At 48.1% G+C, this 22,222-nt stretch overlaps 1 protein-coding gene across 3 annotated transcripts in view; it reads right to left on the bottom strand.

Moving 5' to 3' along the window:
• Nucleotides 1-19,156, bottom strand: part of Tub (TUB bipartite transcription factor) — an 81,310-nt gene extending 62,154 nt beyond the window's left edge. For 2 of the 3 annotated variants that reach the window (XM_052714126.1, XM_052714123.1), the window contains exon 1: nt 19,028-19,155. In XM_052714126.1, coding sequence (XP_052570086.1) covers nt 19,028-19,083 — 56 coding nt within the window. In that variant the 5' untranslated portion in view covers nt 19,084-19,155. Of the gene's footprint in view, nt 1-19,027 lie in introns of all 3 variants that reach the window. The other variant, XM_052714125.1, reaches the window with a different exon arrangement.
• Between the last annotated feature and the right edge of the window lie 3,066 nt (nt 19,157-22,222).

Consider the following 22,222-nt stretch of genomic DNA (forward strand, 5'->3'; position numbering starts at 1 on the left):
AATGTAGATTTTATTAGAGCTTCTAATAAAAATTCTAATTCTAATAAAAATAGAATTTCTAATAAAATGCCTAAAACGTATCTTTGGGACCTAACTTGAAATTTTGAGTGGAAAAGTGATTCCCAGATATGTTGCTGACCCCACCCCTAATGGGACTCTGGAGACCCGGGTCTCTAGTCTCAAAGCAAACAGACGAAGTCTTTTAGAGAAACTAAATGGCCAGGGGAGGCATGCGAACAGTGAGCCTATTCTACTAGCTCTCATCCACTGCAGAACACAAAAGCATCATAGATGTCTACTGAGATGATTCCGCACCCACTCCAAATGTTACAGATGGAAAGTGTGGCGCAAATGGAGGAAAGGTCAGAGCCAAACCTCTGGATACTGCAATAAGTATGGGCACGTTCTATGTGGAGAGTGTGAAAGATACAAGCCAACCTGCCACCCTCCTGGCTTCCTGCTTTTCTCTCTCCACCTTCCTCTACCACTGAACAGTCTGGTGCGTGTGCTTGGACCATGAAGGGAGATCTCATCTTTCATAACCGTTCTCCAATCCCAGATGTTTTCTGCCCTGTCTCAGCAGAACAGAAACTTCTAGTTAGAACCAATAGGCTCTCAGAACTGATACTCAGATTGGCACTTTCTCAAGTCCTCCCTGGCCTCTTCCTGCCCTTAACCACAGGATTAAGCCAGGAGAAGTGGACCACATAAAAAGGTGACCTTATCAACTAGAGCCAGCTTCAGGGGTGGTGGTAGTGGGGAGCCCATTCTTCTCACCTTGAGGCTGCTCCGTGGGTTCAACTGCTACTGAGGCTTCTGCCCATGACACCTTGGGGAGGATTAGGGAAGGATGGTCAAAAGGAAACTTGGGGCTGGATAAGCTGCATACCTCCATGTACATACCTCCCAGGGGCTAGGTAAACTGCATACCCCCAAGATCACACCTCCCAGGAGCGGGTGTTTCCCTGACCCTGAGGAGATGGATAGCGGTTGTAAAACCTCATCTTGCATACTTCAGCATCAAGGTGTATACTCAGCAGGATCTTCTTCAAGCCCAGAAAGACCTTTTTGTTCTGGATCTGCCCTCCTGGGCCTCACAGAACAGGAGTCTGAGCTGTCACAGCATTCTGCCTTTGCTTCTTGAGGGGGGAGCATAACCCTCTAAGGTGGGCACTAGAAATATTTCACAGGCAAGCTGAGGCTCAGAAACCCCTTCTGTATGTAGCAGAGTGGGCAGGCAGAACATGATGCTCTGTTCCTACATGTGAGGGACAAGTTGACCTCCTACCACCAAGAGGGCTGATGAACCAGCTCAAAGAGATGATCACTGATTAGCAGGCAAGACAGAGAGGTTTCTCTGCATGTCCCCTGAGACTGTTGTTCACCCCCTTATAATGACAGGCATCCTGACCTGAAGTGGCCAAATGACCCAGGCCCAGGCCTCCCCATAACAAGACTTCAAGTATTGGCATCGTGGCGACACATTGACATTGATCTTTCTGAAATGCCATTCAGTCCTTAGAGGAGCTGAGTGCAGCCTGGGGATGGCAGGGTGAGGATATTCTCTAGTGACAGAGAGGTTCTTCCCTGATAGAGACTCTTGAGCACAATGGGAGCCCTTCAACAAACAAGACCTACCCTCTGCAGAAGGCTGGTTAGCAGGCATCCATGTCTTTTTCAGTGGTTCACCTCCCTGTCACAATGAGATCCTCACTGTCTTCTTTCAGCCACATGCTGGCCTCTCCCTGGGAGGAATTCAGGCAAGTGTAATTTTCTCCACTTCTGCACACACCCAGGACACTTTTGTCACCCTTTATATACCTGTGCCAGGAATGCTGTGTGCTTGTCTGTACTGCCCTGCCTGGACATGCTCCCAGGAGGGGCAAACAACCAGCAGGTCCGGCCTCCAGTTACTATGGAAACCTGCAGGCCTTCTTTGAGGTGTCTCAAGGTTGAAGCAGGTCCAGATGGATAGATGGGGGATGGGCACACAAGGACAGCTATGGGGGTGGGGCAGGCAGTTGCCCTGGATCCCTGCCACCCTGGGCCCTCGCTCAGAAGAGAAGTTGAGCCCCTCTACCCAACATAGTAGACATGAGTGCTGAAGAGAGCAGGGGTGAGTTCCCAGAGGGACATGAGGATGGCAAGGCCAGGGACAGCTGGGCTGAAAGAGACATGCAGAATTTAAGGACATGCTAAAAACGCACTACACAAGAATACTGCTTAAATAAAAAGAACGCTAATGTCCATGACTAAAGATTAAAATTTTAAACCATTGTCTAAAAATAGTGGAGTTAGATAAGCAAGGCTAAATCCAGGGCTTTTCTTGCTTGGAGGTATTTGGGAACTTGTTGTGTTTTGATACTTTAAAACAATTAATTAATATGTGGGCATACTTGTGCATGTGGAAACCACAAGAGAGCTTGGGGAAGTCAGGTCTCTACTTCCCCCACATGGGTCCTGGACATTCAGCTCAGGTTATCAAGCTTGGCAGCCATCTCTTTCCAGAGATTATATAAAAATATTATTTTTATTTGTGATGGTTTGTTTGTCTGTTTTTGAGATGGGGTCTTTTATCTTGTCTGGCCTATACCTGGAACTCACTGTATATACCAAGTTGGCCATGAACTTGTGGCAATGCTCCTGCATCAGCTCCCGAGTGCTGCGATTACAGACATTTGAGCTACAATATCTGGTTTGATTAATGGGCTTTCTAGAGATCCCTTTAATTATACACGAGAGATAAATGTCTCTCTTACTTCATCTTTGTCTGGGCCCTGAAGGAGTGGGACAGTATGAGTCTCCTCTGGGGACTCTGACTCTGTTGAAAACATATCATGTGACAAAGTGCCAGTACATGAGCTACCATCTGCCAAGTGCACAGATTCAGCTCAGTTCTGAGTGTACTGGTTGCAGACTCACATGACTCTGATAGAAGAGGGCTTCTGGGAAGCACAGGTGCCTGGCATGCACATGGCCCCCCTACACATGGGTGATGGTGACTCATAAGGTGGCTCCCACTTCCTGCCCTCCCTCAGGTTGGCTGCTAAGAGGGGAGGGAGTAAGGGGGGGCAGGGAAGAGGCTGCAGTCTTGCATGACTTCCCTGGAACAGCAGGTTAGCTGTAATTGCTCAGAGCTGAGAAGCTGTTGATAAATGTTCCTAATAATCAGCCTTCAGATCTGACACCAGCTCAGGCTGGGATGACTGTTTTGAATGGAAATCGAACCCAAACCAGTAATTACCCCGGTGAGTGATGCCAGTCTTCTCCTGGAGCCTGGTTCTAGACAGAAATGGCACCTGCATGTCAACTAAGGGCTCTTTCGTGGGGCCACACTCAAGAGAACAAGCTGTCCTGGACTCTGCCAATGTGATGGGACACAGTGGACAGAAATACCCACCTTTTCTTCCTAGGAACTAATGCTCCTGAGGGACTCACCATTGTCCCTAGTCTTTAAGCAGAGTCCCACCTCTGGCCTCACTCCGCGTGTCCTTTCCCCTACCACTTGATCTAGGATCTCTGCAGACATTACCCCTCCCTATCAAAAGTGGTGCCTCCCCCATCCCACACACAACACAAGTACAGTCTTCAAAGGGGCGCCTAGGACCACTGGACACCTAGTTAGATGAGGAGCCTCTTGTACTGGCTTGGGCTGTGGCTAGGTGAGAGGAGTGGACTCATGACAGGCCCTAGAACCCATCCCAGCTTATGCCTCTGGTCCCTGTTTGTTTCTGGCTGCAGACAGGGGCTAGAAAACTCTACCTGGAAATAAGCAGCCCCCTCTGGCCCACCCTGTAGTGCCTCAGAGCTCTTCATTTCATATCTGGACCTCTAGAATGCTGGCACCACTCAGACCCAAGGCAGAGGGGGAAAGACTGCTCCCGGGTCTCGTGTTCTTTGCCCTGATTCTCACAGGGCTGCTGGATACTAAGGAAGCATATGCTAGACAGCTGAGATGAAGTGAATGGTGGCTCATACATTGGACACACCAACTATCTCCATTGTCTCTACTGTGTCTGATCTAGGCCGGTTGAGAGGTCTAGAGTTTGGGAGTTTCTAAGGGAAGACAGATAAGCAGGCAGCAAATTACAACTATAGGTGGGCCCTGATGGTCTTTACTCAAGGAAACACTCTGAGACACAAGCCTGGAGGTGTTTGTGAGAATCCTCAAGAGAGACAGAGCTGGTCAGGCCAGTGGGATTCAGAGAGTGTGACCACAGCCTTTCAGGCTATAACTGGATCTCTGTGAATGGTGGCAAGCATCAGAAAGAGTAAGGAGCTGGCACCTTGGGCGCCACCTAGTGGTGTCACAGCAGGGATGCAGCTTCAGGCCAAGTGGTGTTTTCCTCCATACCTGTCCCAGTCCCTGAACTCAAATGTGAACAGAAAGCCTAGAAAATGGGTTTGGTTTTGTTCACAAAGACTCGGGGCTTTGAGGACAGGGTGCAGCATGGGGCCCAGGGTATTGAAACAGCAGAGCAGCAGATAGGGAGGGGCTGAGCTCCAGGTTCCCTTTCAGGACATCCTTCAGCCTTCTAAACATTTCTCCACTCCTTCAGCAAGACCCCAGCTGTCACCAGCTCCTGGTCTGGCCCACAGGAAGTGACCAGAGCCCATGTTCAGCTGGCCTGCCTAGGCTTACAAGTACCAACATCGACTTGGGGGTCCAGAGAAGCTACAATGGGCATTGTCAAATTATCTGATTTGACGGTGGGAAAGGGTCCTGTTACCCTGCCGGGTTCTGGAGTGCTCACCTCCCCATTCACTTTCACTTCTTGCCAGAGAGAAGTCATCACCAGAGTTGACTGGCCCCGGAGGTAATGTTCCCCGAGTGGTGAACACTCAGCAGAGGGTATATCCGCCGTACGGACGGGGCGAGGGTTGCATAGGGATGAGGGAGGCAGCTGTGAGAGGACCGGAGAGAATGGCCACCGTGGGGTAAAGCAGGGCAGCCTTGGAGAAAAGCTCACAGGGCTGCAAGCTTTTTCTTAAAGGGCCAAGGAATAAATATTTTAGACTTGTGAGCCAGATTAACTCCATGATTGCTGAGTGAAAATGCCTAGACAGCATTTAAACAAGGAGGTTCAGCAATGCCCCAATAAACTGTTTACAAAAGCAGGAACTTGTCCGCTGGCCATAATGCCCTGATTCAGTACATCTCGAGGACATAGCCTCTTCGTACACACTGCCAACAAACATAGGGTGCCCAGAGACTACCAGCACACTCACTGAGATCTCTTAGGGCATGGCCAGGGTTAGAGGAGGAACAGTCCCGGAGTCAGGAGCCGAGCTCCTCATCTTGGCCCAGAGCACTCAGGTGGGGGACACTCACCTGCAGTGAAGGCTCTGATGCTATTGTTATTCCCCTTTCTTCCTCTAGGGGGGGTCTCTCTCGGTCTAGCAGCTGCCCCTCCAACCTCTTCTCCAGCAGGAAACCCCCAGAGCAAGGGGTGGGGATAGGGGTGAATGGGGCTGAACTGCCCCAGGGACAAATCAACAGACAGATGACACCCGGGGAAGGTGAGGTGGCCTGAGGCGGGAGGAGGAAGTGTAACCCAGCACCGAGAGCCAGAGGCCAAGAAGAGGCCGGGCTGGCACTACTAGCCCGGTGAGGCTGGGCCCCACTGGACTCGCATCCCAACCACGGACACACATAACTATCAGAGGCCTGTCCAGACTCCCCACCCCAGCCCCTGTTCCCTTGTAGGTGACTCTGGGCAATAAGATCACAGGTCCCTGGATGGGGCTGGTACACTTGTTCTCAAGTTACACTAAAAGTGAGACTAAGGAAGATGGTATCGAGGCTATGCAGACACAGCACGGGCTCATCCAACATTGATGCAGGCCCTGGAGTGCCCCAGAGCCCCTCTGAGAAGATGTGGGATCCCAGGTTTCAGCTTTTGGTGATGGGCTGCCAGACAGGGAAGGGCCCTCTGCTCTGCAGATCACTGCCCAAGGCCACATGGGGATTGTTTCCAGCTCTCTTATTGAATCAGACCCCTCTGGTGGATCTCCCTAACAGTGCAGGCTCTTGCTTACTGAGCCACTGGTTTGTTGTTGTTTTTTAGACATTGCTGCTTGGCAGAAACTTCCAGGAAACGGCAGCCGTTCAGCAGGCCCTCATCACACCCAGTAATGGGCTCAGGGGAAGGGAACTGTATCCACACTGTCCCACTCCCCAGTCTCATCCCTTGCTCCCACCAAATGGAGAGGCAAAAGAAAGGGCTGGCCAGTCTCCCCACCTTCTGTTTTCCTTACATGCATTTCCACTCAGATACACAACACTGAGATACATGGCCACCCTGGTGGCATGTGTACACATACCTGTCTCCAAGGATGCACAAACTTATCTGTATCGTGTGCACACACCTCGGATGATTATTGGTGTTCTCTGAGTGCATGCACAAATGCACACACTCAAAACCTTTCTTCCAGAGGAGCCCAACCCTAACAGCTTCTGTTCTGAGACAGCTGGTGATGGCTATGAGGATACTCCTCAGGATGTCAGCCTGTGGAGAAAGGGACATAACCCCCCTGGCCTTCCTGGCATGGTGTTGCACTGATCTATAGTGTCAGAGGAGTGTGGAGGCAGAGCCAGGTGGGATCCAGTCTTTATTGCAGAATGGAACCTTATAAAGAATCAATCCTGGGCCACCATTACCCCAACTTTCCTAACTACGAAGAAGCCACCAGGTACTGTGACTTCATCATTTGACCTGAGTTCTGTGCTCATCACTCTTACATTGGTTCTGATCTGCTGGCATAAGTTTCTAGTAGGATTCACCTGACAAATGCCTCTGGGACAAAAGCCTTGACACTAAAGTCTGCACTACCACCCCAAACCCAACACACACACACACACACACACACACACACACACACACACACACAGACACACAGACACAGACATACACAGGCACAGACACACACACACACACACACACACACACACACACACACACACACACACCTTGAATTCTTTTTGTTTATCGCCATTTCAGACACCAGAATACCTGCCTGCTGCAGGAGAGGAAGGATGACTGGGAATAAGTTCCTGAACCCCAACTTGGGCACTGTGGCTTTAAGAGAGTCCTTACCACCGAGGGCAGAGAGAAAGCAGCTCTCTCCCCTGACTCGCTGCCTTTTAAGATAGATCCCCACCGACTCCCTGTACAAAGAATCCCATTTGCCTCGTCAGGTTCAGCGGGACCTGGCCCTGTCCTGCTAAATATCCATTAGAAGAGAAGCTCTGGAACACAGCAGAGTCTCCTTTCACCTGCCTCTGGAGACCCGCCCTGCCCAGTAACTCGGAGAAAGCACTGTCATAGGTGGGGTCTCAATCCTGCCTTCCCTGACATCATCCCTCCACCTGCCTTTCCACTCACGGTATGTACACACACTAAACAGGAGAGCAGGATGGAGGGCGATGTTCTGGAAGGGGATCTGAGTGCGCTTTGTGCTGAACTGCTGTCTGATGAGACAGTTGGTCTCAACCCCTACAACAGTGCAGGAGGCTTCTAATGTCCCTCCACTGTCACCCTGTTAACACTGTCCCCGCATCCTGATGTCACTGGTCACGTACAGTAAGCAAACCTCTTAATGCTGTCATCCTAAGTTAGCATGCTGTTAGAGACATTTTAATGTTTGTTCATTCCTCTGGGCCTTCCATGTAAGACCCGTGTCCCTTCCCTAACTCTTGAGAAAATAAAAATCACTGAACTTGGACTTTTGGAAAAATAATAAAATGTGAAAATTACAAAAAAAAAGGAAGGAAGGAAGGAAAGAGGACTAATGGCAGAGAAAAGACTGGACCCCTTCCCACCAAGGGTTGCCTGTAACAACATATCTATGTGCAGAGCGTGTGGTATATAAACGACCCATGAACCGGTTACAAGGCTCGGGCCAGGGTCCATTATGGCTTTTGCCTTTCTCAAGGTCTGGCTCACTTCCACCCTCAGAAACGCCTTTCTTCCTTTATAAACTCTTTCTTCTGTTACTATCTCTGCTGGCCTCTGTCCAAATCTTTGTTCAGAACACACAAACCCACAAATCCCAGCGAGTGCCCTCTGGGCCCCTACACCCACCTCTAATGAGAGGCATGGTGCCTGCCTAACTAGTCCAGCTCCTTCACCTTCAGGGGAAATAGGTCCATGGAGCTAGTGACTGGTCCACAGCCAGCACGGGGGGCTTTTAGTGTGTGGGAGGGGGATAAATAAACCATGGACTGCTGACTCTTCCTCCATCTTTCAACACACCTTCCTACTTTACAAAGCAGTACAGTGAGCTCACCTGCCACAAGGCTGGGCCTGGCTGCCCTAGGCACTGCTTCAGTCCCTTCCTGATTCTCTGAGGACTCTGACCCACCTGCAATGAGGAGTGGAGTCAGTTAGCTGGACTCTCTCTGTGGGTCCCTCTGAGGGATCTCTCAGAGCTGTGAACAGGTCCAAGTTCCAGGGGTGGGGCTCCGTTTCACGGATGGATGTACTTGTGATTTCTTCTCATCCTTCCTTCAAGGAGTCGAACCTTGTTACTCATGTCTCAGGTACTGGAAGGTCCTGAGACCCTGAGTCCCCATGTGATTTTGTTCCTCTCTGGCTCCAAGGACCTACAACTGTGCCTTCCTTACCCAACTGGCCCTAAGTGGCGATGTCCTGCTCTTCATTCACCATGAAGCTTCAAGTCCTGGACTGCTTCCTTCAACATGCCCTCAGCCTTCTCAGGTCCTTCCCTTCCTGCCTCTCCTTCCAACAGCTCCTGAGCACCTGGGGTGGGGTCTTCTTGAGTTATCACACCTATCTCTGTATCGGGAACTCCCTTTCAGATTCAACCGCACAGATAAGTGGATGTCGTCCTGTCACATGCTGGGTACCAATCACAACAGCAAACCATCAAACTGCAGTCAGTGCTAGGCACTGGCCGGGGCAATCTGCACTTAGTTATTAAGTCGTGCACATGGTAACTCATCTAATCCACACAACCACCCTCGAAGGCAGGCAGGATTACTGTGATCTCCATTGTACAGGTGAGACAGGGAAACTCATGGTAGTTTAATAGTTCTCCCAAGGCCCCTGTTCTGTGTAAGAGCTGTGAATAGAGTGAAGGAACATTTTCGGAAACATTAGAAAGCAGAAGCCAGAACCATTGTTGAAACGTCTCTAAACCCTGGCTTCACCTCCCTCCCCACACTCACCACTGGCCAAATAGTGGAGAGCCAAGCTCAAGTGCTCAATTTAAAAAATTAAATATTATTTTCAAATATGGATATGTGTGGTGGGGTTATGTATACCTGAGTGCAGGTCACAGTGGAGGCCATAAAAAGATGACAGATTTTCTGGAACTGGAGTTACAGAAGGTTGTGAGCCACCATATGGGTGCTGGGTATTGAACTGGGGTCTTCCGAGAAGCAGCGAGTGCTCTCAACCACAGAGCCATCTCACTAGCCCCAAGAACCCAATTTTTTAAAACAGAAGCACACATCTTGTTAGTGTTCAGTTCTTCTGGAATGATACAGTAAGCCTTGGTATAGAGGGGCAATTCCCACAACAAGAATTTAACTACTTCCTTTGGGCTCAAAGCTCAGTTGGTAGAAAACTTGTTTAGTTCAATCCCCAGTACTGCATAAACCAAGTACGGCCCTCTGTGATCCCAGCACTTGAGAGCTGGAAGCTGAAGGATCAGAAGTTCAAGGTCATTCTAGGCCACCATAGTCAGTTTAACTGGGATACATGAGAATCTTTCCAAAACAAAACAAAACACCAACCAGCCAACCAACAAAAACCTAAAAGCAACAAATAAAGCACCACAAGAAAAGAGAAGAAGTTTACTTGCTTCTTCAACTCCACAGAAACTTCCCAGCAGGCATAGAGAATGGAACCAGCAATGGCACTCTGCTTGAAAACCAAGGGACCAAAGAAAGGCACACAACACACGGTAGAGGAGGCCAGTCTGGCTATCTTTCCTCTATACGCTTCAGCTCAGTCAAGTCAGGAGCTTCACCTGTCCTAATCCTGCAGAGGACAGACATGATCTGCCTGTTAATCCACAGCCCACCTGATGAGGTAGACAAGCAATTCCTCATTAGAGTCCCACAGTGGCCCATCTATGTCAGTAAAGTTACCATTCCCAGTTTATAGATGGGGAAACTGAGGCTGAAGAGGATGATCTATTCCCTTGATACACTTCTAAGTCACTTTACCTTTGTTTCTTTGTTTTTTAAAGTTTATTTTTAAGTGTGTGTGTGTGTGTGTGTGTGTGTGTGTGTGTGTGTGTGTGTGTATTGCACATGAGTCTAAGTGCCAAAGGAGGCCAGAAAAGGAAGTTGGATTCTCTGGAAATGGAGTAACAGATGGTTGAGAACCACCTGACATGGATGCAGGGAACTGAACTCATGTCCCCTGAAAGAGCAGCAAGTACTCCTCACCACTGAGCCATTTCTGTAACCTCCTTGTTTCTTTTTACAAGCACATGTGAGTTTTAAATCTTTACAAGCAGATTTCCCTTCACTGGATTGTATGTATACCGTAAGAGGCGAGGCAGCTGAGATATGAACCAGATAAAGTCTAAACTGAAAACTAGGCCCATCTGTGGCATCTCAGGGATCTGGTCTCTTGGGAGCCCCAGCTACATCTTGACATGCTGCCTGCCATGTTCCTGATCTCTGATCCTTTATCAGAATTTACCACAAGCTGCAATAATCAAATCAGTGAGGTATCTGCATAAGGACAGGCACACAGGTGGAACCGAATCCAGACTTCGGAAATTAACTTACTCACCAAAGGGATAACAACAAAAACCAGACAAACTGAACTTCATCAAAACTCAACACTTTTGTGATTTGATTGGCTCTGTAAAGGAAGTGGGAGGAGAAGCTCCGGGATAGGAAAATATTTTTAAATTATGCACCTGAAAGGGTTCAATGTCTAGAATATATAAATAACCCCGACAATTGGACAATATAAAGAAGAACTGATTTTTTTTAAATGAGCAAAATAGCCGGTGGTGGAAGTGCACGTCTTTAATCCCAGCACTCGGGACACAGAGGCAAGCAGATCTCTGTGAGTTCGAGGTCAGCCTGGTCTACAAAGTGAGTTCCAGGACAGCCAGAGCTGCTACACAGAGAAACCCTGTCTTGGAAAAAAATATGGGTAAAAGATAGACTCTCCTTCAAGATACATGAATGGCCAAGGAGCATATGAAACTATATTGATGCCCAATCTCATTTGTCTTGTGGGAACAAAAATTGAAGCCATAAGAGGATACCATTTTGTGCGGATTGAGATGGTTCTAATAATGCAGAAGTCAACAGGTGTTCGTGAAAATGTGGAGAAGTGGGAACACTTATATGTTGCTGGTGGAAATAGAAAATAGTACAGTTTCAGTAGGAGACAGTTTTGGTTCCTTAAAAAAAAAAAAAAAGCAAAGAAAGAAAAAGCTAAGAATGAACAAATAGCAAGTCTACTCTAAATAACAGAGACTTGGGCATTTGCAGAACAATGTTCACAGCTGTGGTGCCTAGCAATCAAAAGACCAGAACAACTGGATGGCCAAAATGTGGTATATTATTGTATCAAAAATAGAAATGAAGTTCTTGTCCTTGCCACAACACGGATGGACCTCACAAATAAGGGAAAGAAGCCAACCACGAGGAAAAATATCATGCTATTCAATTTTATGAAATGTTAAGTACAGGTAAATTCATAGAAATACAAAGTAAATCAGAGGTACCAAGAACTGGAGGGAAGGTGACTTATTCCTCAACGGAGACAGTTTCTGTTCAGGATGGTGTGTTTTAGGAAGAGGGACAATGGTTACTGATGGATGTAACTAATGGCTGGCCCTGAATTGGACTTAGAAACCACTGGAATTGCTCATCTTATGTTCTATGCAGCTTGCCACTGCTAACCCTCTAGCTGTGTTTTGCTGGACAAAGCAACACACAACTGGAAACTGGAATCTGAATGTATATTTACTGTGTGTGTACATGTGCCATGTGTATTTGTGGAGGTAAAAGGACAGTTTTGCAGTCTGCTCTTTCCTCCGCCTTTATGTGGGTTCCAGGGATGCAACTCAGGTTATTAGGCTTGCGCTGCAAGCCTGTGGGCCATCTCAGAAGCAGGGAAGTTGGAGTTTTTAAAAAGTCTATTTATAAGGTTGACTGGAAATATACAACACTTAAGGAAAATCTTTCAAGAGTTAAGGCCTATACATCGAAAACTGAAGAACATGCCTGAGAAAAGATGATGCTCCGAATAAACAGAGATACATGCTCCTGGGCTACAGAGCCTATGAGTATTAGGTTGTCACCTCTCTCCAACTTGACCTATAAATTCAACAATCTCAACACATATCTAAGCTAGTCTTACTGTTGTGTTGAATTTTAAAACTCATCAAATTACTTTGAAATTGAAAAGTACCTATTACAGTCAAAATGGCTTTGATAAAGAACCAAGTTGAAGGTCCTTAACTACCTGATTTAAAGACTAATAAAGCTGCAGGAGTCAAGACAGTGAGCTATCAGCAGCAAAAAGACAACCGGATCAATGGGCCAGACTAGACATAACTTAAAACAAGGACATCTGGCTTTGTGACTGGCTGTTCCTGATCTCCCAGTTCCCTCCCTCCCCTTTGAGACTAGTTTTCGCTATATCGTCTAGGCTGTCCTCGAATGCCTGGGCTGAAATGACCTCCTTTCCTGGCCTCCCAGTTGCTGGTGCATACCACCTTGATTTTGATTTTTCTTTCTCTCTCTCTCTCTCTCTTTCTTTCCTTCCTTCCTTCCTTTCTTTCTTTTTTTATTTTTTTGAGACAGGGTTTCTCTGTGTAACAGCCCTGCCTGTCCTGGAATTCTCTCTGTAGCCTAGGCTGGCCTCAAAGTCACAGAGATCTGCCTGTCTCTGCCTCCCAAATGCTGGGATTAAAGGTGTACTTCACAACTGCCTGGTCACCTTGATTCTTCAATACAGGCTTAAAGTAGAAACAGGAAAAGTATTTTCTAGAAGTGGTATGGGGGGGGGCTGGAGGGATGGCTCAGTAGTTAAGAGCATTGCCCACTTTTGCAGAGGACCCAAGTTCAATTCCCAACACCCATATGATGGCTCATAACCATCTGTAATTCCAGTCCTAGAGAGTCTGGTATGCTCTTCTGGTCTTGGTGGTACCAGGCACTTGTGTGGTACACATATATGTATGCAGGGAAAACACTCATGAACATACAATTTAAAAAGTGGAACTGGAACAACTGATTATCTTTTTAAAATTTTAACTTTGTTTCGTGTGTGTGTGTGTGTGTGTATGTGTGTGTGTGTGTGTGTGTGTGTGTGTGTGTGTGTGTGTGTACAGTATGTGTACAGGTAACTGCGGAGGCCTATTGAAGGTGTCTGATCCACTGCAGCTGTAGTTGTGGTTGTGATCTGCCTGAAGTGGGAGCTGCGGACTAAACTTGGGTCTTCTGGAAGAGTAGCAAGTGCTCTTAACCACTGTAATGAATAATCTCTCCAGCTCCATCTTTTTTTTTTTTTTAACCTATATACCTATATGGCCAAGCATGGTGGCATGCAACTGTAATCCCAGCACATGGGAGGTGAAGGCAGGAGGGATGCCAAACTTCAAGGCCAACCTGGTCTACACAGGGAGTTCTAGACCAGCTAGGGCTACACAAAGGTAACCTGTCTCAAACAAAACAAAACCAACAACAACAAAAACAGTACTATACACACGAAAGTAAGACAGACCTAAATTTAACACAAAGAAGGAGGCATTTCTAGGAAAACTTTTGTCTCATTCATTTATTTAAATCATGGGAAACACTTCACTGTGGTTTTGGTAGCCTTAGCTCCGTGGAGGCCTGCAGGCCTCTGAACTGTGGTCCAAAGAGGAAGGGAATGGAACGGCCTAGGGTTGGGAAACGGGTCTGGCTTTTTTCACTTTTAGTTAGGCAATAAGTCCTTGATATTTAGGGATAACCCATAAAAGAAAAATATTGATAAACTGGATCTCATCACAAGTAAAAATTTCTGCTTTGGAAAAGACGTAAGAGGACAGAAAGGAATCAAGAGGACAGAGACAACACAGCTGGCTGTACAATCAATGAAGGGCAGCAACATAGCACATGTGTGGAAGGTGGAGGCAGGAGGGTCAGGAGGCCGAGGCCAGCCTCAGCTCCATAGAGCTTGAGGTTACATGAGCTCCTGTTTGCACACACACACACACACACACAGAGAGAGAGAGAGAGAGAGAGAGAGAGAGAGAGAGAGAGAGAGAGAGAGAGAGAGAGAGAGAGAAGACACATAGCCAAAATATCAAAAGGACTCAAATTCTAACAGTAAGGTGACAGACACCCAGTTTGAAAATAGGGAAAACACTTAAACATACACTTTCTCCTAAAGACATGAAGATGGAAGATAAGCACATGAAAAGTTGCTTAACATCATTAGTTATCAGGGAAATGCAAAATAAAATCACAAGGACATACCATTACATACCTACTGGAATGCTTCAAGTTAAAAAGTTTGCTGGTACAGTGTTGTCCCAAGGATGTGGGGAGCTGGGACTCCCAACCACTGTTCATGAACATGCCCAATGGTTTACCCACTTCGGTAAAGTTTCTTAAAAAGTTAAATATACAGAGCTAGAGAGATGGCCCAGAGGTTAAGAGCACTGGCTGTTCTTCCAGAGGTTCTGAGTTCAATTCCCAGCAACCACATGGTGGCTCACAACCATCCGTAATGAGATCTGGTGCCCTCTTCTGGCCATGCAGACACAGCACTGTATAAATAATAAATAAATAAACCTTTTTTTAAAAAAGTTAAATATACAATGACCATATAATCCAGTCATTCCTCTGCTATATGTTTGCCCACCACCAAAAACACACTCATACACAGACTTGTACTTGACAGTAACAAATTTGTATTTGTATATTTATTGTATTTATTTGCAATAGTCCCAAACTAATGGCAACCCAAATGTCTGCCTGTGGCTGACTAGATAAACTGCAGTATATCCATATAATGGAAACTTTCTCAGCAGTAAAGAGATGATCTACTGACTCAGGCAACAAGGAAGAATGCTGAACAGCCTTGTGTGAAAGCAGGCAGGGGTGAGTATGCCATTTGTTTAAAGTTCTAGGACATACTGACAAATTGAAACAGTACTCTGAGGATGGTGTGTGAGATACAGAAATTGGAAGAGGAACAGGAAAAAACCGTTACAAAGATGAACAGGGGCATTCTGGTTGCCTTGCTCTGCAACACTCTAGCCACATTCTTTGTTGTTTTTCGAGACAGGCTTTCTCTATGTAGCTTTGCACCTTCCCTGGAACTCTGGCTGGCCTCGAACTCACAGAGATGTGCCTGCCTCTGTTTCCTGAGTACTGGGATTAAAGGCGTGTGCCACCACCTGCCAGCTCTAGCCACATTCTGACCTTAGGACCTTCCAGTGCTGCTCCCCTAGGGAACCCTCTTCCCCATTCCCCATAGGGTTCATTCTCTTGCTCCTGGCCACAGGTCTGCTGAAGAATCACTTGTGTACAGTCTGTGTACACTGTGGGGTGGGCCATTTCCCTCCCCCACTGCCCTTGCAGCCAGCCTCTGTCCTCCTTCCTTTCCTTCTCTGCACTTCCACATGGTTGGCATGATCCATTTCGAGTGTCTTCGTCCACGTCTATCTATCTCACTCCCACTAGTCAGCAGGAACTATGAGACGGGGCTCTGTTTTGGTTGCGGCGTTATTTCGTCTCTGGAACACTGCCTGCCATTAGTGCTAAAAAGTATTTAATGAATAGACTGATTTAAGAGACTGATACTATCTTTTGTAAATGGGGGTTGCACCACCTGTCACATAACCAGTATGTATGGTAGAGCTGGGCTTTTAAGCCAGATCATGTTGACTACAGAAAACCAGGGAGTTCTATGTAGTTATGTCTCTTTGACTTGGAGTCTAAGAGGCCAAACTGGTGAGTAGATTATCGTTGAAGAAAGCACTCAAAGTGATCTGCAAGAACAGAAAACAATTCATTTCTCTGCAGACAACTTGGCAATAGCCAGAGTCTAAAACTAGCAACCCTTCTTCAAGGTGCTTGTGCTAATCACATAATCAGATATGAGGGAAAGTTCTACACAAAATGGATGTTTATCATTTGTTTATAATAGCAAAAATAAAAATAAAAAGGAAACAACGAAAGTCCCCCAAATGGAGTGACTGGAATGGATTGGAAATGATGAAATCAGAGAGTGACGAGAGGTCATGCCTGGTGTGATTCTTGCACTACCACAAACATCAAGTCTTGAGCACGATGAAGTTTGAAGAGCTGTAATGGCCAATGGAAGTGAAGCTAACCATGGAGAAGTAAAAGAGATCGGCAGATGATGTAGGTGCCCCACCTGAGAACCCTTTTGTCATGATATAACAAGCCCAAGAAAGCATGTGGAGAAAGAGACAGCTGTTCTGGCTTTCCCAGCGTGGGTACCAGTTGAGAAACAAGCCTGGTCCAGAAAAGCTGAGCCTGAGCCAAACCGTGAGAACTGTCCACTAAGTCCAGTTTACTTGTGGAGGTCAGGGTGAGACAGCTGAATCAGAATTCCCACCCCCCTTTTCTGAGGGTCATATGTAACACAGGCCAGCCTAAAATTTGCTCTGTAGGACCATGAACTCTTGATCATCCTGTCTCCAGCTCCTGAGTGCTGGGATTACAGTTGTGTGCTACCATGCTTCGTTTATGCAACGCTGGGGATTGAACCTGGGACCTCCTGCACACTTGGTAAACACATAACAACTGAGCTACATCCTTAGCCCAGAGTTTAACTTTTAATATCTGTGTACCTTGTACACATGTTGTGTAATATTTTTCACAGCCTTTTGAGGTTGTGTGATCCTTTTGCATTTAATATTTGTTTTGAAAGCCAAAACAGAGGTGGTTGCTATCGACCAGTGCTCCAGAGAACAGTCCAACCAGTAGTTTCACACCTGGAAACTTCTCCGCAAACTGAGTCCAGCTTTCTAATACCCTTATTCAGTTAATTTGGATGTGGGCCAGGGATTCCGTTTTCTTTGCAAAAGTCCCAAGATATTGATGTCAGGAGAACAAGGAAAGACTCCTGGAGACAGGACCCCAGAAATATTTTCACTTCACGGCCTAAAAAGGAGAACAATGGTTTCCCACCCAGCTCCCGAAAGTCGGAGTTCTCAAAGACAATTACAATACTGACTAATCAAGGCGCAATGGTAGTGAATGCTGTGTCCCAGCGGCTTGCTCTGCCCTTGATAGCTATCACCTCACTTAATATTGCCAACACGACTCCATTTTACAAATGAAGAAACTGAGGCCCAGAAAAGGGGACGTTCTTTGAGGTTAGCTAGGGGGAGTCATGATTTGAATCCAGGTTGTCTAGGTCCAGAGTCTCTAGTTTGTATGTATAGGGGCAAAAAGCAAAAACAAAACACAAAACAAACCCTAGTTACTACTAAAAATTATCGTAACTTTAAACGTTTCTTCTACATTTCCATTAAGCATTTGGCATATGCTACTACCTGTCACTACCCGACTGTACACAGTGGAGCCCATTTGAAGCATGTACCTCTGTGTCCCCAGTGCTCAGCCTATAGTTTGCATTCCATGCATGTTTGTTCATGTATATAAATGTGTAAGTATATAAATGTGTAATTTGTGATCACACACAAGCTGGTAGGTTTTCTTCGTTTGAGTTTAATATGCCAGCCATTTTTTTTTCTCTAGACAGAACACTGCTGTTCAGAAGGGCAATTTCACTAGAATTGAGAGGCGGGGGGGGGGGGGGGGGGGGGGGGGGGGGGGGGGGGAGGGTCAGCAGATTGCTAGGGCTGTGCTGGGGAGGGTGAACCAGCTGACTCGAAGATTATCGCCCCAGAAGAGGCCTTGAATGCAAAGGAACAGATGCATCGGATGCAACCATCAAGAAGAGGGAGAGTGGACAAACCTGTGTGTCTGCCGGCTAAGAGGAGATAGATGGGATCGCAGCGAGGGGAGACCCTGGGAGAGTGAGGAGGAGTCCTCTGGGAATTAGCCTTGGGAAGGAGGGACACCTGTTCCTCTGAATCTTAGAAAAACAAGCACTACCAAAGATGCAGCCAGGGTTTCTCAGAGGGAAGCAAAGCAGGTAGAGGGAAGAGCAAGGGGGCGGGGAGATCAGTTAATGAAGTTTCTTTCAGCCTTCACTGCTGAAAGCCAGGGATCAGAAAATTCACTCCAGGATTTTGGAGATCTACACAGAGCTGAGAACTTAAAAAAAAAAAGAAGAAAACATCAACAAAACTATTATCCGAATGGTTTCCTTTTAAAATGTGAGACGGGAGTTAACACGCAAAAAAGAAAAAACAAACGGTAGAACGGATATAGAGTCTGAATAATCTACTCTGCTTTATCACTAACTCATTTTACCGTCCTTATTTTTTCTCATTTTGCCAGGAAGGATGATTCCTTCCTCCAGGACTAGTGCGTGGGGAGCGCGGCTCCAAGCCGCCCACGCTGGCAGCCTCTCGCCATCACCGCGGGGTGAACGCGGAGCCTGACACCCCCGCCAGAGCCCAGAGCTGCTCCTGCGCCCCGACACCCAGCCCCGGGCTGTGATGCCTCCAGCCAGGTGGAGCAGGCACCAACTCCAGGTGCAAGTCTGCCAGTCCGCTCCCGGACAAATCAGGTCCCCCACCGAGGGTCGGCTGGGAGCACCGCGGCAGTGCGGGGCAGGTGCGGCCTTTCCGGGGTTCCAGCGCACACCCGTACCGCGGGGTGACAGCCCGAGGAAATCGGTGCCCACGCACCCTCCTCCCATCGCTCTGGCCCGCAGGTGTGAGGATGCCGGCGAGCTTCGACTCTGGATATCCGAGGCCATGGGTACCCCGGGTCCTGGATGCCTGCGGATGCGGGTACCAGAATCCATGCTGGTAGCCCTAGGCGCTCACGGCAGCATCAGTCTCGAGCACGCGCGTCAGAGGCGCCCACGCGGGGCCACCCGGAGGGACCGGGAGGAGCTCTTCTTCCCCGAGCGCGCCCTACCTGTCATAGCTCCAGCGGCTGTAGGACAGGGTGCGGTGGCTGCTCACTCCCTCCATCGCTGTCCTGGACTGGGATTGGGGCTCCACGGTCAGCCGGTCAGCCGGTCAGCCGCAGCTCGCGGCTCGGGGTTCGGTGCTCGCTCACTCTCGGTGGGCCGGGCTAGGGCGCGGGCGGAGGACTGTACCATTCGCCCCCCCGGGGGTGACCCCCCCCCCCCCCGTCTCCACCAATGGCGAGGGCGCGCGGGCTGCGGGGACCTGGACCCGAGGGGTCCCCTCCCTTGCGCGCCTGTCCCGCGGGGGCGCGGCTGCGGCAACTCGACTGCTTATTTATTTATTTCCGATGAGTGCTCCACGTTGCCGTGGCAACCGCTCCATCTTTTCCGGCGTCAGTAGAGCACCGCTGCTTTCAAACCTTGCCGGGACCGAGAGGGCTAAGAGGTTGCGCTTTCTGCTTGCGTGGGGAATCCCGGATGCGCTCTCCCTATTTAGGTCCCTTCTGCTGAGATGTCCCCGTCTTACCAACGCAGAAATGGTCTTCCACCCTCCACAGGGAAGGGGAATGCCCACCCCTCTGATTTCCTTGTATCTTGAGTTCTCCTGGTCCTTGCCTTCCCCTCAGGGAACTCATTCTTGCAGCTACGTTACCAATTCACAATGTCTCTTTCTTTGCTCACAGGGAATGGAAATCCATTCCTTCCGCTCTCTTCCCTCACTGTATTGCCCGGGCCCACAATCTAGCATATTGTGGCTCTTGTGGTTCTCAGAGCTAGAGAACCAAGTTCTGTAAACACTCCCATTTCTAGGCCATCTCGTCCTGTTTATGTCCCTTTGTGCTTTTTCTTCATTACTACCACAAATCCTAAATATCCAGCTGTCTTGGCTCAATGGGACAGGTTCAAGCGGAGTTCGAACAGATCTTCCTTCTCAACAAGGGGGATATATGAGATTTTGCAACTTTGCTTCAAAACTGCCAGATTCCCTGCCTCCCCCTCCAGCCCCCCCCCCCCCCTCCAGAATGCTGGCACTAATAAGGATCAAATTGCCTTGCTAGGCAATTCCACTGGCCTAGCTGAGGACTCTAGTGCGTTTAGGATATAGTCTCCCCACAGCTTTCAGCTCTGGGTCAGAACTTTTGGCTTTAAACTTGTTTCCAAGATGTACCTGATTTGCACCTAGGGAATACTAAATGGACGGACCACCAAGATAGAGCAGGTGAAACAAGGAGGTGACTAGGGCCTGCCTGTCTTCCAGGCCACTCTTCCCCTCCCCCCACCTTGGGCTGCTGGGGTTTACAGGTATAATCTTCTTGCAGAGGTCAGAGAGGCCTAAGAAGGACTTTTCAGTGCAGCTGTTGTGGGAAGTCTGAGATGACTTCCCATCCAGGTCAGGGTCGTGGAGTGGCCCATATTTATTCTCTGCAGGCAGAGTGCTGGAAGGCAGGGTTTGAGTTCTGCTAATGCTTAGAGACTCAATTAACCCTGTGCCTTACAGGGCACCTGTTGCACCCAGCCTGCAATATGTGCTTTTCTGGAACAGTGGTTTTTTATATATATATAAAATAATGTATTTTATTTTATGAGCATTGGTGTGAGGGTAGAAGATCCCCTGGAACTTGAGTTATAGACAATTGTGAGCTGCCATGTGGGAGCTGGGGGTTGAACCTGGGTCCTCTGGAAAAGCTTTTTTTAAAAGCCAGTGCTTTTAACCATTGGGCCATCTCTCCAGCCCCCCTGACAACACTTAAACATCTGGATAGGGTTGGGAGATAAAGCTGCCAGTCAAGTGTTTGCAGTGTAAGGACAGAGACTTGAGTTCGATCCTGAATGCAATGAGGACATGACCACTCCAAGGTATGGTTGAGGAGGAGGTTTTTGTTGTAGATATGAGGGAGAGTGCAGCCAGAGGCATCTGGAAGAGTCTGGACTGAACCAGAGAGAGGTGGGGAGTGAGAGGGGACTAAGATCCAAGTACAGAGGACCAAAAGAGCAAAGAGGGCAAAAGAGAGAGGGGAGCAAGTGGCCCAAGAGGAGAGAGCAGAGTGCTTGCCCATATGGTAGGGTTATGCAGGAACAAGAAGCATCGTGAAGGGAAGGGAGGCCCTGGGCAGGAGAGGCTTAGGGTGGGCGCAGGGTGAGAAGAGCTGAGAGGAGCCACAGGTTCTGAGTAACCTAGAGGCCAGCGCGGGCTTTGGTATGCTAATAAGCACCACAGTTAGCCATTTGTCCCAAGGACCTGACAGATCCCACATTAAAAAAAAAAAAAAAAAAAAGGCTACTAGTCAGTTTGCGAGGTCAGTTCTAGGCCAGTGAGAGACCCTGCCTCAAAAACCAAGGTGGATGGCTCACAAGGAAGCACACTCGAGGCTGATCTCTGGCCTCCACATGCTTGCACGCATACACAAGCATGAGCACAAACACATTCCCACAGCTGGGAGAAACGACATGATTTCTCTCCATCCTCTCTAGAATACTAAGGGAAATGTGAGAAATCTGGGGCTGTTTCAGGGTAATAGAAGAGTAGAGAAGTGGCTGACCCTCACATTCTCCTACAGACCCAAGGCCACACTCAGCCAGCTTCTCTTACAACCAACTTACCTGGTCCTTGTTGCTTTTGAGTGTACCACCCCTGCCCAATTTAGTCATGTCTATAACCACTGAAGTTTCCCAGCTGGCTATCCAAGTTGCCAGAACCAGGGCTTACCAAGGGCTAGGCACTTAGCAACATGTTGCATATATCAGGCAGACAGTTACTGTTCCCTATGGAGTTCACAGACATTTGAGGACTGAGTCCTATACAGGATCCCTTTTCTGAACCACATCTTGACGGTGAGACCCTTGACAAGCCCATGACCTCAGAAACAGGATTACGATTCTAAAAATAATTCATTACCCCATGTGAGGTCTTGCCTCATTGTTTGGGCAGAAGTGGGGTCATCTATCTGGGAGTCTGTGAGCTCTTCAACATAAATTGAAGAAGCATTGCCTTTGCCCTCATGTGTTGCAAGACAAGTCCCAAAGAAGTCTCTTTCCCAAACAGCATGATGGAATGGTAACAGGACTGCAAAGAGATCTCCCTCAAGGGAGCGGTCCTGCCGCATACAGCAGCATCACCCCACTGGAAACCAGACTGGGTCATAACCAGCAGACACAGAAGCTTACTGAAACTGACACTGCTCACTGTCTGCCAGGCCCCT

The sequence above is a fragment of the Peromyscus californicus genome, unplaced genomic scaffold (genome assembly GCF_007827085.1).
Source record: "Peromyscus californicus insignis strain IS unplaced genomic scaffold, ASM782708v3 Scaffold_4__1_contigs__length_199733344, whole genome shotgun sequence".
NCBI classification, from domain to species: domain Eukaryota; kingdom Metazoa; phylum Chordata; class Mammalia; order Rodentia; family Cricetidae; genus Peromyscus; species Peromyscus californicus.